This window comes from Sinocyclocheilus anshuiensis, unplaced genomic scaffold, assembly GCF_001515605.1.
Source record: "Sinocyclocheilus anshuiensis isolate Anshui unplaced genomic scaffold, SAMN03320099.WGS_v1.1 scaffold274, whole genome shotgun sequence".
Lineage (NCBI taxonomy): Eukaryota > Metazoa > Chordata > Actinopteri > Cypriniformes > Cyprinidae > Sinocyclocheilus > Sinocyclocheilus anshuiensis.
In genome coordinates, this window is record NW_015547698.1 from 1,213,054 (window position 1) to 1,229,482 (window position 16,429).

The following is a 16,429-nucleotide window of genomic DNA, read 5'->3' on the forward strand; positions in this document are numbered from 1 at the left end:
CATAACATTTATTTTAACTTCTTTTATAAATTTAAAGCAATCCTCAAAATAAATAAAAAATAAATACAAATCAGCTCCCCACATCTGATTTAAAAAGGTCATAATATGCAACATATCAGTTCACATGCAGGCCCATGAAATGACTACAGATCAACAGCAACTTCTATTGAGAAAGATGTCTGCCATGTTATCATTCTTGCAGTTTTTTACTGTGATGGAGAATATTTTTCCCAAAATATCATTTTTTCTGCTTTTTTTGAGTATAGATACATCTCTACTGTCTATGAAATATGACCAGTGAAATATGAAGTTTTTAACTTTGACTTACCTTTTTTTCCTCAATGTCCTGAGAGCAATTTAAATGGTTGCCAGTGTCCTGAGAGTCATTATTTTTTATCTTCTTCCTGTTTTTAAAGTATGAGCAATCTGCCATCAAAGTTTACATTTTATAGTACATTATATAGTACGTTATTATATTATCTCTGCCCAGAATTGAAAATATCTACAAAACAAATTTCAGGTAGGATTTATTGACGTCACTGACCTTTTGTGCATAATAATGATGACGATGATGAGAAAAAATAGTCCAAATCCAGCTGCAATTACAGTGGCACATGCACCAATGATAGATATGCATGATATTCCAAACACCTAAGTGGAACGGCAATGACAAAGTAGTTTATTTCTTATTAAAGTCTTTAAACATAGATGACAGATGTAGTTAGGGAGTGGATAGACTTCACCCTTAATACATTTAAACTTGATCAGCACAGGAGTGTCTGTTTATAGAGAATACCTTTAACAGTGACTAAAACAGACTCTGATCTCTGAGATCCATGTTGATTCTGAGCCTCACAATAGTAGCGTCCACTGTGACTGGAGTTAAAGCTGGAGATGCTGAAACTCTGTCCAGATCCAACAGCTGAGCTTTGATTCTCCTTAAACCAGCTGAAGTTCAGAGCAGGAGGTTTTGAATCACTGCTGCAGCTCAGAGTCACTGAATCTCCCTCCACTATTTCAGCAGATGGACTGATGGACACTGAGACGTTCTTTGGAGGATCTAAAAGTGTACAGATGATTTGGAGTCATTACTGATCAGAAATCAGTTCAAGATACCAGTATTGGCCACAAAACAAAGGTTTGGAACTAGATCTTAAATGTTATTGTAAGCATATCTTATCTATCTTCAGCAACATGTCCTGATTACACTATTAAGTCAAATAGCTGGAGAAAGCCGCATACATCTATTTTCAAAACAACAAAGTCAAAATACATGGCTGTCAATGAACAAAGATGCTCTTTGCAGTCAGATGGTGTAGTTACAGCATCGACCAGCAGAGGGCTGAAGAGGCCATGCTGACTCCAAACCTTTCAGCCATTGGTCTGACAGGCAGAGAGTGACTAAATATCTACTCACACACGACAGTGATGCTGACAGCAGGAGAGGGCAGATGTTCATGTCCTCTGACGGCGCAGCTGTAACGGCCAGAATCACTGCGCTCTGACTGAAGCTGGAGTGTTTTGCTGTGGATCTTTAAAGTCTGTCCATTTTTGTACCAGATGAATGCGTCTGTCAGACTGCATGTGGTTTCACAGATCAGACCGACTGTTTGTTTCTCCAGCACCAGCTGTGGTGCCTTTACCTGAAGAGCTGGAGAAAACATGTCTACTGTCTGATATTTTGTACAAATAATAATACTTTGGCAAAAGTAGAGATCTACACTTTCAAACAGTCATAAAGCTACTGTAAGAATTGTTTTTGTTTTTTGTCAAATAAATTATGGAAATAAAGGATAGAAATTGATTACCAGAAACATTAAGATGAATTCCTTCTTTACCAATCCATTTTTTTGTTTCAGTTTCAGTTACTAATCTGAAACAATACTCTCTCATCATTTTCAGTGATGTTGTGCAGTCTGAGGATGGCAGTTTTGCTTTTTCTGTCTTCAATGTATTCAACCCTGTCTTTATACTCAGGATATTCTTTTAAACTTTTGATCTCTACATCTGGCTTCTTTATCCAAAATGTATCTATCAAGTTATACTGCTCAGGGTATCCGTATGAGCATGACATGTTTACTGTGGATCCTTTAGGAGCACATATTGATTTAGTCTCATAAACCACATTCCAGTCTTCTCCTAAAACTCCTGCAACACAGAACACAGAGCAGCAAAGCTTGACTTATTTGTACATGTAGCTGAATAAAGTCTTTTGCTAGACGGATGACATGCACAGTGTGAAAAGTGTCAAAAGTGTCAAATGTCCCGCAGAAGGGTGTTGCAGAAAAGCAGAAATGTGCAAACTGAACACATCAGCCTTTTAAAGGTGCTGAATTTAAAGCGATTTCCAAATAGGTATAACTGCAGGCTGGAGCAGTGGGGTTGGTGAAAGATTAGGGCGTGCCGAAAGGTAAGGGGCATGGATAAAGGTCTTTCTAATTAGTTAGGGTTAGGGTTTAATTTCTGTTGTAGAATTCAGATAGTTTATGTATGGTAAAAAATAATAATAATTATAATGTATACACACAATTATAACTGTAACAATTATAACTCACCAGAGGCCATCAGCAGAAAGATTAGAGGAAAAGGAAGGATCATTCTGACCTTCATCACCAATCATCAAAGACCTAATACAGAAGACTACAGTTTAGTGCAGTACACTGTAATAATCAAATCTACATATAATCAAAATAATCCCATAAGTATTCATAATCCTATACTCTGACTCTTACTGGTGTTAAATCAATAGCAATAAAGCGTGAAAGCTGAAAAGGTTTGTTATCCCCTTTGGTTAGTTCAAAGTAACAGTTCTGCTTCTCAGAAACTGTCCTGCCGACTCACTAACACCCAAACCTCTGTTAAAATTGTGAGAGACGTGAAGGTGTTAAAACTGTTTGGTCACGTATGTTACGAGCTTGTCTTAACAAGTCATATTCATTACAGTATTCAATGCCTACAAGTTTGCAAATTAAACAATTTGGTGTCTCCTGAACTTATTCATCGAACTTAATAAAGAAGCGTCCTCTTTTATGCACCCATGGTGATGTTTTACATGTTTTTGATCTGAACATCATGTGATTAGTGTTTTTTAAGTAGTTACGTTCTGGATGCCATGGTGTTTTTAAAGAAACAATATTTTATCGCATAATTTGTGACCCTGGACGGACCACAAAACCAGTCCATAAGGGTAATTTTTTTTAAATTGAGATTTATACACCATCTGAAAGCTGAATAAATGAGCTTTCCATTGATGTATGGTTTGGCATACATCAAATATGGCATATATGGACCATATTTGGCCGAGATACAACTATTTGAAAATCTGGAATCTGAGGGTGCAAAAAAATCTAAATATTGAGAAAATCGCCTTTAAAGATGTCCAAGACTGCTTTTGTGCTCCAGGGTCCAGGGTCACATTTATCTCTTGTTTAAAAAAGGCTTGTCCTCAGTGGGGACAAACAGTAAAGATGTCATATGGGGTTCCACTAATGCAGGGCCGGATTTACCTCTTTTCGTGACATAGGCAAAACAAATTTTTGGGTCCCCCTTCCCTATTAATATAATAGGCCTAATATTACCACCCAAGCAAACAAAAATATTTCTTAATCAGTGGAAACCGTTACAGTGTTTTCTATCGCAGTAAGCGCTTGCGTTCAGTCAATTAAAATCGAATGTAGTTCTTAATTTGTTTGAGAACTCAGAAAGACCGTTCCATTAATAGGCACGGCGATGTGGCCACATAACCACTTCGGGAGTGCATTATTTCTCTAATAATTTTAACGGCCTGGAGTCACAATCACACATCAATTGTTCAGATGATTTGTTTCAAGACATTTGACATGTTTCTGTCCTGAAGTGTGTTGAACTAGCTCATTTTTTACGCACCTCATCCCAAACCTTCTGTTGCAAATTCAAAAACGTCATTTTAGAGCTAATAACAGACTCTTGAGCCATTGATATGCAGGCTAACGCAGTTATTAGAGAGAGAGAGCGAAAGAGAGAGAGGGAGAGAGATATTAAGTGCGTGTGAATACTTGCGTCTGTGCGTCTCTCAGCAGTATTCAGCAGCATCTACTAACAGTGAATCTTTAAGTTGAACTGCTTCAAGAACCTCGCTACTGAAAAATGCGAAACTATTTTATTGATAAATTCACGGGGCAGCCGCAGCTCTGACAACAAGTTTCTGTTCGTGTTATATGTGTGCGCGAGTGCGTGTCTGTACTGTGTGTGCGTCTGTGAGAGAGAAGGGGGGAGAAAGAAAGCATGATTTCCGTACATAAAAAGGTTGAAGACATGGAAATAGTTTGTCATTTTTACCACATTGTTGGTTATATTTATTTGCTCAATGTCTTCTGAGGGTTTTGGTTCTTTTACTGTTGTAGATATCCCATAGTATAACAAAAATATTATATATCTCTTCATTGTGTTTGGGCCCCCCTGGACGAGCAAGCATAGGCACGTGCCTAGAATGCCTATGCGTAAATCCGGCCCTGCCTGTATGGTCTAACCTACTCAAAGCTCAACTATTAGAACAGCCCACCCATAAACATTTAGCTAAAATCAGTTTCTTCTCTTTCACATCTCTACATTTTGCAAACTCTTTATCAAATAAACTCTCATACCTTGTTCGCAGCAGCTTTCTTCTCCAGTGCGCAAAGAGCAAATGGTGAGTTTGAAGACAGAACAGACGTGTTAAACAGAATTGGCAGTGGGCAAAACACTTCCTCTTTTTATGCAAAAGATCTTATTATTCATTGTTATGATGTTAATTTCTCTGTAGAATTTAAATCAAAAGTGGAAAGAGTTGGTCAAAGACACACATTACAATCTGACCACCAAATGCAACTTTCAGACAGGATTTTATTTTTTAGCTCTTCTGTCATGGAATCAAAAGCCAGGGCTGCCAACTCTCACGCATTCAGCGCCAGACTGAGCCAATCACAGACATTTCTGTTGATTTCTTGCACACATCTGATTGGCCACTGCATTCAAGTTAGTCAGAATTTACTCACCGCTCAAAACACAAGAGTTCTGCATGCTCGCGAATCCTCTCACAATGTAAATAAGAGGTTCAGCGTAGAGCTTCATTGATTATAGCAGAACTTTGTGAGATCGGGATGAACTGAAGTGACAGCTTTTTAGTGATTATAAAGGAAGTACTCTTTGCGCACTTCACTAATCCATTCAGAATTTGGATAGCACTTTATTTTACAGTCCTGTTCCTCATGTACATACTATATACTTATTATAGTAATTACAATAACTATGTAATAACTAGGTACTAACCCTGGACCTACCCCTAACCCTAACCCTAACCCATGTAGTTACCTTGTATTTCCAGAACTTTCTTAGGTAAGTACACTAACTACACGTACTGCAAAATAAAGTGCAACCAGAATTTGAATAAAAATCTAAATCTCTCATCTCTTATATAAAATGTGAGATTTTACTTTCGAAATGGCAATAATTGACATAAGTGATAACCACAGCAATGGAGAAAATTATAGTTTGTCAAAACAGATGCACATTAAGCAATGTAAATGCAAACTGATAGATTAATACAAATATTTTAATTTTTAATATCAAAATATTTTTGAAATGCAGTACTTATTCTCATTGAGGTCAAAAGTTATTTGTTTTGCAGCATTAGTTTACATAATTTTATGATAAAAACACAGTACCAGTCATCATACCGTTAACTACTAGGTATAGCTGTCAGACAAAAGTTTTTTTTTTTTACAAAACAACCATCATTGGCAGCCCTGCAAAAGCACAGAGTTGTGGGATATCATAAGCAGTGAAGGATACATCCAAAAGTTGATCCGATGTCGGTATCTCAGGCATATTCTAAAGATGAACTGAACATATGTATCAAAAATAAGATCTTATGTTCATCCTCGCACTCTCAGAAAAAAAAGGTACAAAAGCCGTCAGAAATAATATGTAGTATAAAGTCTCATACCTCAGCTTTCTTCACCAGCACCCAATAAAGTGCAAATGGTGCATGTTAAGACTGATAACACTTCCTGTTTCTATGCAAATGCGTCTCAAATTATGAGGTAAAAAACATTGTCATATACTTAAAAAGTTACCTGCTTTAAATGGCCTTTAAATATAATAATTTTGCGCTTTCAATCAGCAAGTCAAATCCAAATCCAAGAACATTGATACATATTTCTGGAGAATGGGGTTAGTTGTCACACTCTTTAGTTTTAGTATTATTATAGTAGGTTTATTTTTCACAAATATTTTTAGCAATTTACTGAACGTGTGAGAAGTACATGATATTCACGACCCAGTATTAAATTCAAGGGAAGACTCTGAAATCACTTAAGTGTTTGTACCTTTTTTTTAGCACATGAAATATGGCAATACATTCTGAAAAGGTGAGTTTTGCCCACAGAGCAGGTGTCAGGACTCTCACCATGATCACCATGTCTGACGTCTTCATGTTCCTGCAGTGCTCATGGTGTTGATTTAGATACACATAAATAAAAGCTTGTGTATTTTACTTTTCAAAATTACATTTAAGCTGCATCTTGAATGAGAAGCAAAATGGCAAAACCTTTAAATGACATTATACAGAGAGAGAGAGAGATCACAGATGCCTCACACTACATGGACCACACTATGAGTTTGCTTGTTTAGTTGGCTTTGGTTTACAAGAGATGTAAGGCATCAGAGTTTTAACTAAGATGGTGCCACATATGCTTAAACAACGCACACTCAAAAACCTGATTAAATTAAACAAAAAATACCAAAGCAAGAAAAAGTCTTATGATTGCCTGGATCTACATAGATCAGTCTAGATCATCTGACTCTGCTGTAAATCACAGATAAATCCATCTCTTGGCTTGCAGCAGATCTGCAAAAATGACAAATACATAAATGAGAGTGAGATCATCACAGAGTATGAATCTTGATGAAACTATGCAGACTTTTAAAGGTGTTGTGCAAGGACTGGACTTTAATGCATGTAACAATACTGTGATCTGTTGGTTTATTATATACTTTCTGGCGCTGTTGCACTTTGCAAATAAACTGACTTCTGTTAAGACAGAATAACTCATGTTTTCTCACTTGGCTTCAGAAGCAGGATGGTGAATTGTAATGCTGGCGTACTCAATCTCCTCCTCTTCAGATTTCTTTGTGTCTGTATCTCTGCCATCTTGGACAGAAGCATTTTCAGCATCTCCGGATTCAGAGGCCTTTCCTGCAGACGTCTGCAACAGAATCATTGTGGCATAAACTGGACATTCTTTTGTGATTTTACTGCCATCCATGAACATTCAGCTCTGCACATTTGTAATGTTTAAACGTGTATGATAATTAACATTGCTCTCTACAGAAACTGTAATTTCATAATTTTTTTCAGGTGATTTACTCATATTTTGAATTATGCATTATGCATTTGTGTATTGAGGTTAAAGGAAATGTTTGTTTGTTTGTTTGTTTATTTAACAGAAAATACAGGTAATTTACTACCAAGACATTATAAGTTTTTTTTTGTACAATATTACCCACTTTTTTTTGCTCAGTGTCCTTAGAGTCAATATTTCTTTTCTTAGTCCTGTTGATAAATATATGAGGACAAATGCATATCTAAAAGTTGATAAAACTGTAAAAATTGTCTTAAACATTACAGAAAAAAAAAAACATTTGTAGATAAAGAATGTCGCTTTAAAATAGTTCCTTGTTTTATTTTCACTGCTCAGACCTAAAAATACCTAAAAAAAAAAAAAAAAAAAGACCATTTTTGATTTAGTAAAATCAGAGAATCAGTCAAGTTTCTGAATGCTAAAATTCATATGTTTAAATATGTTATGTTATATTCTGCTCACCGACCTTTTGTGCACAATGACGATGATGAGAAACAAAAGCCCAAATCCAGCTGCAAATGCAGTAGTGACACAGACAGCAATGATAAACATGATATTCCAAGCACCTAAGAGGAAAGGAAATAACAAGATTGTTTATTTTTATTAAAGTCTTTAAACATAGGGATGATAGATTTAGTTAGGGAGTGGAGACTTCACCCTTTAAACAGGACAAGCACAGGAGTGTCTCTGCATAGAAAATACCTTTAACAGAGACTGAAACAGACTCTGATCTCTGAGATCCATGTTGATTCTGAGCCTCACAATAGTAGCGTCCACTGTGACTGGAGTTAAAGCTGGAGATGCTGAAACTCTGTCCAGATCCAACAGCTGAGCTTTGATTCTCCTTAAACCAGCTGAAGTTCAGAGCAGGAGGTTTTGAATCACTGCTGCAGATCAGAGTCACTGAATCTCCCTCCACTATTTCACCAGATCCATTTATTGACACTGAGACGCTCTTTGGAGGATCTATAAAGACAAAAAGTGAAATGACATGAAGTAACACAAGCTAATAATCAACTAGATCTGATCAAAAGTTAAGGCAGACTTACACATGACATTCACAGTCACAGCAGCAGAGGCCTGAGATCCATGTTTATTTCTTGCAGAGCAATAATAGTTTCCACTGGCCTCAGACTTAATGTCAGTGATGCTGTAGGTGTCACCAGATTTCATGGGGGATCTAGAGGTAAATCAACATGGTTTTCCAGAAGGTTTCTTATCACTATCACCTCAAGATCATTGCAGACCTTTAAGATAACTTTCACCTTACATGCAATTTTTTCTTTGCAGGAAAGATGACTGCCTAGGCTGTCGCGATTTTTACTTCATGTTGTTCTTATATTTTATTATTACAAATAAAAAGAACTACTGCAGTAGAAGTCTGATCTCCATCTTCATTAGTAGATTTTACATCAAACCTCTGTTAATTCTCTTTATGTTTTCTTTATTTTGAGTGGGAAAAGCATCTACTCACACACGACAGTGATGCTGACAGCAGGAGAGGGCAGATGTTCATGTCCTCTGACGGCGCAGCTGTAACGGCCAGAATCACTGCGCTCTGACTGAAGCTGGAGTGTTTTGCTGTGGATCTTTAAAGTCTGTCCATTTTTGTACCAGATGAATGCGTCTGTCAGACTGCATGTGGTTTCACAGATCAGACCGACTGTTTGTTTCTCCAGCACCAGCTGTGGTGCCTTTACCTGAAGAGCTGGAGAAAACACATCTATGCTTTAAATGGCCTTTAAATATAATAATTTTGTGCTTTCAATCAGCAAGTCAAATCCAAATCCACGACCAAGGAATGAAATTATTAACAGAAATGAAGGAGTGAAGTGGATTACCAGAAACTTTAAGTTGAATTCCTGGTTGGCCAAACCATTTTTGTCCTTCAGTATTAGTTACTAATCTGAAACAATACTCTCTCTCATCATTTTCAGTGATGTTGTGCAGTCTGAGGATGGCAGTTTTGTTTTGTCTGTCTTCAATATATTCAACCCTGTCTTTATACTCTGGATATGCTTTTAAATTTATCTTATCTCCATCCATTCTCTTTATCCAGAATGTATCAATTAATGTATACTGCTGAGGGTATGTATACGAGCATGACATGTTTACTGTGGATCCTTTAGGAGCACATATTGAATCAGTTTCATAAATCACATTCCAGGATGGTGCAAAAACTCCTGAAACACAAAACATAGAAGATCAGTGTAAAGCTTGCATTTGTTCAGTTGTAGCCAAGCAATAACATTCAGTTTTTTGCGAAATGAGAAGTGTTTACAAGACCTGCAGGTGAGTAAAGGTTTTGCAAAAAAGCACAAATTATCACGATGTTGCAGAACTCTAAAAACTGATTACTAGGCTGAGAGCATTTCTGATTCTGCTGAAGAGGGGCTGCTTGAGTATAAGGGATATTTAATGTTTAATATTGCAGAAAGCATTTTAAAGAGATGCTGTAACAACTATGACTCACCAGAAATCATGAGCAGAAAGACGAGAGGAAGAGAAAGAGTCATTCTGACCTTCACCACCACTGCAATCTTCACAGCCATAACAAATGAGAAAAGAGTTATAGGTACAGTATACAGGACAGTAACAATCACTGTCACTCTATGTTAGTGATGCACATTAGTATAATGATATTCATAGGTCATTTGTCTTTAATAAAATAATTTATTTGTTGCAATTCATTTGTTGTCCAACAGAGGCTTACTGTATGAGTTGCTCTATTAAAGAGGTTTATTATATCAGATCATGTGTGTCAGAGAGCCACAGACACTTCATGAATATCAGTGATCAGACAATATTTAATCCTGCATGACTCTGGTTTTGTAGTTAAAGTCCAGCATCTAAAAAGGTTTGTTATCTATTTCTTTATTCTTCACATATTTACATACCTTAAATTGACATTCAGATTTGAAATGCACAAGCTCTTCGTTAAATAACATGTAAAAACTTTCATACCTTGTTCGCAGCGGCTTTCATCAGCAGTACACAAAGAGCAAATGTTGAGTTTCGAACATGTTAGACAAGTTAAGATAATCTGTCAGTGATTATAACTTCCAGTTTCTATGCAAATGTGTTTTGTATATAATAAAAAAAAAATTAAAAAAACTTCTCCATATTTGTAAAATGACCTTTACTGTAAATGTCAATTCAAGACTGTTTTATTTGTATGGCATTTCACAGTCATTTTACAGAAGCTGTACATGTATGTCAATGCATGAATGTCTTTATAATGAACAGGAATCTAACATTTAAACAGGAGATTTAGGCTGCATTAAAGGACTTGTTTTGGCCGAGGAAGCATGGTAGCGGGCTTTGTCTTGAACGCACTTCATTCCATAAAACGTTTATTCATTCTTATTTATTTAGCTAAATAATTGACCAACAAAAAAACATTAAAAATAAGATACCAATTATACCAAACGAAACTCGTTCCAAAAAAAGGGATTCTACAAACAAAAACGTATGAAGTGGTCAAAAAATTATGTCTGATCCACTTCCTTTCTTCCGGCGTAGAGTACTGCCGTCCGATTTACCACGCCCTTATGACGTTTACAATTTCCTTTCTTAATTAACAAATTGAACTAAACAAAACACAAACAAATAATATTTAAACATAAATAATATAAAATAAAAATACACTTTCTTAAATGGCTACAACAGGACTTTTGAGATACCAAACATTATTCTGTATAACCGTTGAAGTCCGTGTGAACCGGAAGTTGCTGCCAACTTTATTTCAGTGTAGTGATGTATTTCCATCTGAAACGGAATATTGAATAGAGGGCATGGTTTTATGTTTGCGCTCCTCCTCTCTGTCTCTCACTCATAGCAATCTAACGGTTAGAGGGGTGTGTTTAAGTATATTCTGCCCAAGCCGTCAAACTGACGTCATCAGAAAAGGAATGCCATTCCAGAGCGGAAGTAAATGTTCAGATTTTGATTAAAGATTACAAAGACAAACTATTTTTTTCAGCGGATTAACTTGCACGGATTAATTGTTCACATCAAGACTAGCAATGTGTGCTAGTAAAGTAAATAAAGTCCATTTTGATTTCATGTGGACTTTAAGCTCGCAATGGTGAGCTTCTACAGCCTCTTCCTGTCAAGCTGAAAGCTGAAAGAAAGAAAGAAAGAAAATTAATGAATGAATTCATTCATAAATAATTTGCTTCAAACAAGCTTTTTGTGTTATATTAATTTCCATATACTTATTCAACAGATTATTTGGCATTTTCACACTGACACTGAGGAGCATTTAATTTCTTCTGGCTAAAGGTGAACAGGGTTTAGTTTTTCATGAATGAGGAACGCTTACCGTTACATTGTCATACACAGGTTCAGTCAAATCACAAGCTTTACATCTGCCATGATGAGGTCTGGAATGATTCATCTTTGCCATTAAAAACAGAGCAGAGTGATCATAAATAACTAATGCTTCTCCATGAAACAGTAAACTAGATTTGATTCTGTAGATCACAAAATCTTATTGCAGAGACTCAGTTGCTTGGGTTTTAGTAAAATGAGTCTAAATTGGTTCAAGAATTATCTGACAGAAAGAATGCAGTTTTATATCTCAATGGGATCATTCCTGGTAAAATAAAGGATAATAAAAAAAATAAATAAAACTATTGCTAACAAAATAATTTTTCTCACCCAAGACTCAACTGCACCGTTTCTCTTTTTCATCTACCTGCTTCATATTGCATCATAGTTGCGTTTTTACAACTTAACCAATCACACACGATTGTGTTGCGCTCATAAATGCAATAACCAATCAGAGGCGTTCAGATGAGTCATCGCTGAAATGCCTGTGTTCAGTGCGCGCACGACTGAATTCTGCTCTCTCGCCAATTCTCTCATCATAAACAACAAAGTGCAGATGCACATGCGATGTAAGAAAGAGATTCTTTTCACGGTGTAGACAGATTCAGTTCTTATAATGGGAGTTTTTGGAGTGTGCTTAAACTCGTGCTAGACTGAAGACAGTGATAATGTTCTTTCATAATGTAATTGTTCTTTGCTAGCTTTCTGTATATCATTTTTTCGCTGTTTGAATAACCGTGGCAATAAAAATTTTAAAATGAGTAATTTAAAATGTTTTTATTAAACTGTGATTTTGTTAAATACAAATTTGCATAAAAGGTTTTTGTGCATAGATTACACTAACATTGGGCTACTTTTAGCTTGACCGTGGAGTTGGTTCACCCTCCGCCAAGATTGTGATACACGTCAGTGAAAAATGACTTGAAATAATCCTGAAAGTATGTAAAGGTAAATGTTAAAGACGGTGTGTCCCCTAAAAGCACAAGTGGCCACTGCCTGGTCCCGCAGTGGAACTCTTACCGTTACATTGTCATACACAGGTTCAGTTACATCACAAGCTTTACGTCTGTCATGATGAGGTCTGGAATGATTCATCTTTGCCATTGAAAAACAGAGTAGAGAGATTATAAATAACTAATGGCCAAAAACAACTTGATTCATGCATTTCTGAGTTGCCAGTTCATCGCCATGATCAGTAAACTATAAATAACCAAACCCATTTTCTCACCTCGCTTATGAGTCGCTTATGTTTTTCATCTGCCTGCTTCTCCTTAAAAACAATGAATATAACAGTGGGTAGAATTATGTTCTTGTAGAACAAAGTGTAAACAGCTGACTATAAAATCAGTGGGAAACAAAAACGTCTGTATTACATCATTATGTCCTGAGCGGACGCAACATGAAATGTTTCCAGCTTCAAGCAATTTATCTGTCCAACAGTTACAAACATAAATGGATCAGTGCAACCAATAAGAATATTTGGGGCCAGATTTACTAAACAGAGCAGATTAGCATGAGAGTGCAATCCCAGAAAAGCACTGATGGAAGTGAAAAGTTATGCAGTTGATTTACTGACGATGTATTTCCATAATGACCAATGCAATCTACCAGGATGGGTTCAGACATGCTTTTTGGGCGTTAAATAGTGCCGCAAACACCAAGAAACTGACTACCGCAAACCTTAGTAAATCACCTTGCATGATTCATTTAAATACTCTCCTCTCATAAATGTTGCATCTGAAAGAGAAACTCCTACAAATACACATGCAATAAGGTCACAGTGGCAAAAATAACTCTGTCCATGCCTTTTCATCACAGATTTTTTCACTACCTCTCCGTAAATCCTCACAGTACATAATAATATATAATAGTTTTTAAATACTTCATGTGAGAGATTTTGGACATCTTACCAAATTAGAAAAATCATGATGCCAACTGCAGCTCCACAAATCACTCCAATGATTATGTACAATATCACCAAACGTCCTACAACTGAGATAACAGAGCAAAATATCAGAACACATTCATTTGCTTCACTTTAGAAAGACTAATGTAAGCAAATAAGATAATCTACCTTTAACAGAGACTGAAACAGACTCTGATCTCTGAGATCCATGTTTATTCTGAGCCTCACAATAGTAGCGTCCACTGTGACTGGAGTTAAAGCTGGAGATGCTGAAACTCTGTCCAGATCCAACAGCTGAGCTTTGATTCTCCTTAAACCAGCTGAAGTTCAGAGCAGGAGGTTTTGAATCACTGCTGCAGATCAGAGTCACTGAATCTCCCTCCACTATTTCACCAGATCCAGTTATGGACACTGAGACGCTCTTTGGAGGATCTAGAGGTAAATCAGTATGGTTTTAATTTTAGTCATATTTCATCTTCATTTGTTTGTTTGACAAAAAAATTATTTGTGCATATAGCACTGATTCACTTCCCCCGATTTGAACTTGAAGCAAGAGTAATTACAGCATCCTCCAGCAGGGGGCCGACTAGACCACGCTAAACAGCCAAACTGCTCTCTGATTGGCTGGGATTTCAGATTAAAGACACACAGGCCACTCCTCTAACTCTTTGATGCTGTTTAGAGCAGGGGTTCTCAAACCTCTCCATGAAGTACCCCCAGCACTGCACGTTTTGTATGTCTCCCTAAATCTGACACACCCACTTCAGGTCTTGCAGTCACCACTAGTGAGCTGATGAGTTGAATCAGGTGTGATAGATGAGGGAGACATACAAAATGTGCAGGGTTGGGGGTACTCCAGGACAGGTTTGAGAACCACTGGTTTAGAGTCCAGGGTGGAGTGAAAGAAGACCTACTCACACACGACAGTGATGCTGACAGCAGGAGAGGGCAGATGTTCATGTCCTCTGACGGCGCAGCTGTAACGGCCAGAATCACTGCGCTCTGACTGAAGCTGGAGTGTTTTGCTGTGGATCTTTAAAGTCTGTCCATTTTTGTACCAGATGAATGCGTCTGTCAGACTGCATGTGGTTTCACAGATCAGACCGACTGTTTGTTTCTCCAGCACCAGCTGTGGTGCCTTTACCTGAAGAGCTGGAGAAAACACGTCTATTGTCTGATATTTTGTACAGTTTTGGCAAACGTAAAAGGTAAGATCTTTCTAAGCATGTTCTAAAACTACTAACTTTTGTTAAATAAATAATAGAAATAAAGGATAGAAATGGATTACCAGAAACATTAAGATGAATTCCTTCTTTACCAATCCATTTTTTTGTTTCAGTTTCAGTTACTAATCTGAAACAATACTCTCTCTCATCATTTTCAGTGATGTTGTGCAGTCTGAGGATGGCAGTTTTGCTTTTTCTGTCTTCAATGTATTCAACCCTGTCTTTATACTCAGGATATTCTTTTAAACTTTTGATCTCTACATCTGGCTTCTTTATCCAAAATGTATCTATCAAGTTATACTGCTCAGGGTATCCGTATGAGCATGACATGTTTACTGTGGATCCTTTAGGAGCACATATTGAATCAGTTTCATAATTCACATTCCAGTCTTCTCCAAGAACTCCTGCAACATAAAACACGTAGAAGATGAATGGCCAAGCTTGAATTAATTGTTAATACAGCTAAACAATATCTATCAGGACGGATAACTTGTGGTGTGAGAAATGTAAAAAGTCACGCAGAAGGGTGTTGCAGAAATAATCACACTGACACAGAACTGTGAAAACTGAAAAGCGCATTTAAAGGTGCTGTCAGTTATTTCAGCCAATTTGCTAACATAAGCACACACTCTCTCCAAAGTCCCGCCCTCTAAATATCAGCCAACCCAATGTCAGCAAAAATGATTGACAGGCTGAGAATGTTTCTGATTGGTGGGCCGTTCCCTGACTGAAGAAGTGTAGAATGGATACTCAATACATGCTTTAAAAACACTTACTTACTTACAGTGCTATAACAACTGTGACTCACCGGATGTCAAGAGCAGAACGTTTAGAGAAGGAAGAAGAATTATTCTGATGCTCACCACCACAGGAACCATCACAGCTCTATAAAAAAACGCATCCACTTCATAAACACCAAGCCTAACAATAAAGCTTCTGAAAAGGGTTTGTTATCCTGTTTGGTTAGAAACAACAAAGGAACAAATCTTAAAGGGGTCATATGATGCGATTTCAAGTTTTCCTTTCTCTTTGGAGTGTTACAAGCTCTTGGTGCATAAAGAAGATCTGTAAAGTTGCAAAGACTAAAGTCTCAAATCCAAAGAGATATTCTTTATAAAAGTTAAGAGTCAACCATGCCTACCTAAAACGGCTCATTCTAACACGCCCCCACATGTCTATGTCACTGTGTGGAAATATTAGCATAATGCCGCCCAAATGTGCACGCAAAGAAAGAAGGCGTGGTTTCAGGAACAGCAGTCGTGTTGATGCAGCCATGTCAGGGAGACGTGCGTTTCAGTACGAAAGTAAAAGCACTTTATTTGGCCTTCCGGAAGTAGATGCATTTAGGAATCATTGGTTAAGATTTATTTACAACAGAACAGCACAACCCAGATGTTCGAATTTGTGCAATGCATTTTATGGACGACATTTTATGGAACCTAGAAGAGTACAAGGCTGGTTGTGCACAAAGGCTATTTCTAAAAAAAAAAAAAGGGTCAATTCCGACTTTGCTATGACAATCTGGCACTTCTGAATCAGCGACTGTAAGTATGTTTTGTTATTAGTTTAAGTATTTGCTATTGACT

At 37.0% G+C, this 16,429-nt stretch overlaps 2 protein-coding genes and 1 pseudogene across 2 annotated transcripts; all 3 read right to left on the reverse strand.

Annotated features, from left to right (window-relative positions):
- Window positions 1-764: 764 nt before the first annotated feature.
- On the reverse strand, window positions 765-2,074 carry LOC107703697 (B-cell receptor CD22-like; annotated as a pseudogene).
- Window positions 2,075-7,076: 5,002 nt separating this feature from the next.
- Window positions 7,077-9,931, reverse strand: LOC107703698 (B-cell receptor CD22-like). The gene is made up of 7 exons (XM_016506414.1): window positions 9,902-9,931; window positions 9,540-9,562; window positions 9,221-9,330; window positions 8,854-9,087; window positions 8,082-8,345; window positions 7,842-7,945; window positions 7,077-7,223 (listed from the first exon to the last, which is right to left on the reverse strand). Exons 1-7 carry the CDS (start codon window positions 9,929-9,931, stop codon window positions 7,077-7,079), a joined length of 912 nt encoding a protein of 303 aa, XP_016361900.1.
- Window positions 9,932-13,617: 3,686 nt separating this feature from the next.
- On the reverse strand, window positions 13,618-15,721 carry LOC107703699 (B-cell receptor CD22-like). Its single transcript, XM_016506415.1, has 5 exons — window positions 15,652-15,721; window positions 15,180-15,247; window positions 14,536-14,791; window positions 13,786-14,049; window positions 13,618-13,703 (listed from the first exon to the last, which is right to left on the reverse strand). Exons 1-5 carry the CDS (start codon window positions 15,719-15,721, stop codon window positions 13,618-13,620), a joined length of 744 nt encoding a protein of 247 aa, XP_016361901.1.
- Between the last annotated feature and the right edge of the window lie 708 nt (window positions 15,722-16,429).

Bases quoted from the DNA above. Each gene is read 5' to 3' on its own strand.
- LOC107703699 (XM_016506415.1), bottom strand. From the start codon at position 15,721: ATGGTTCCTGTGGTGGTGAGCATCAGAATAATTCTTCTTCCTTCTCTA. The intron at 14,792-15,179 runs GTAAACATGTCA...ACAAAATATCAG, and splicing joins GTGCTCCTAAAGGATCCACA to ACAATAGACGTGTTTTCTCC. The intron at 14,050-14,535 runs GTGAGTAGGTCT...ATTTACCTCTAG, and splicing joins TGTCAGCATCACTGTCGTGT to ATCCTCCAAAGAGCGTCTCA.
- LOC107703698 (XM_016506414.1), bottom strand. From the start codon at position 9,931: ATGGCTGTGAAGATTGCAGTGGTGGTGAAG. The intron at 9,563-9,901 runs GTCAGAATGACT...TTTGTGTTTCAG, and splicing joins AGATTGCAGTGGTGGTGAAG to GAGTTTTTGCACCATCCTGG. The intron at 9,088-9,220 runs GTAATCCACTTC...TGTTTTCTCCAG, and splicing joins AATTCAACTTAAAGTTTCTG to CTCTTCAGGTAAAGGCACCA.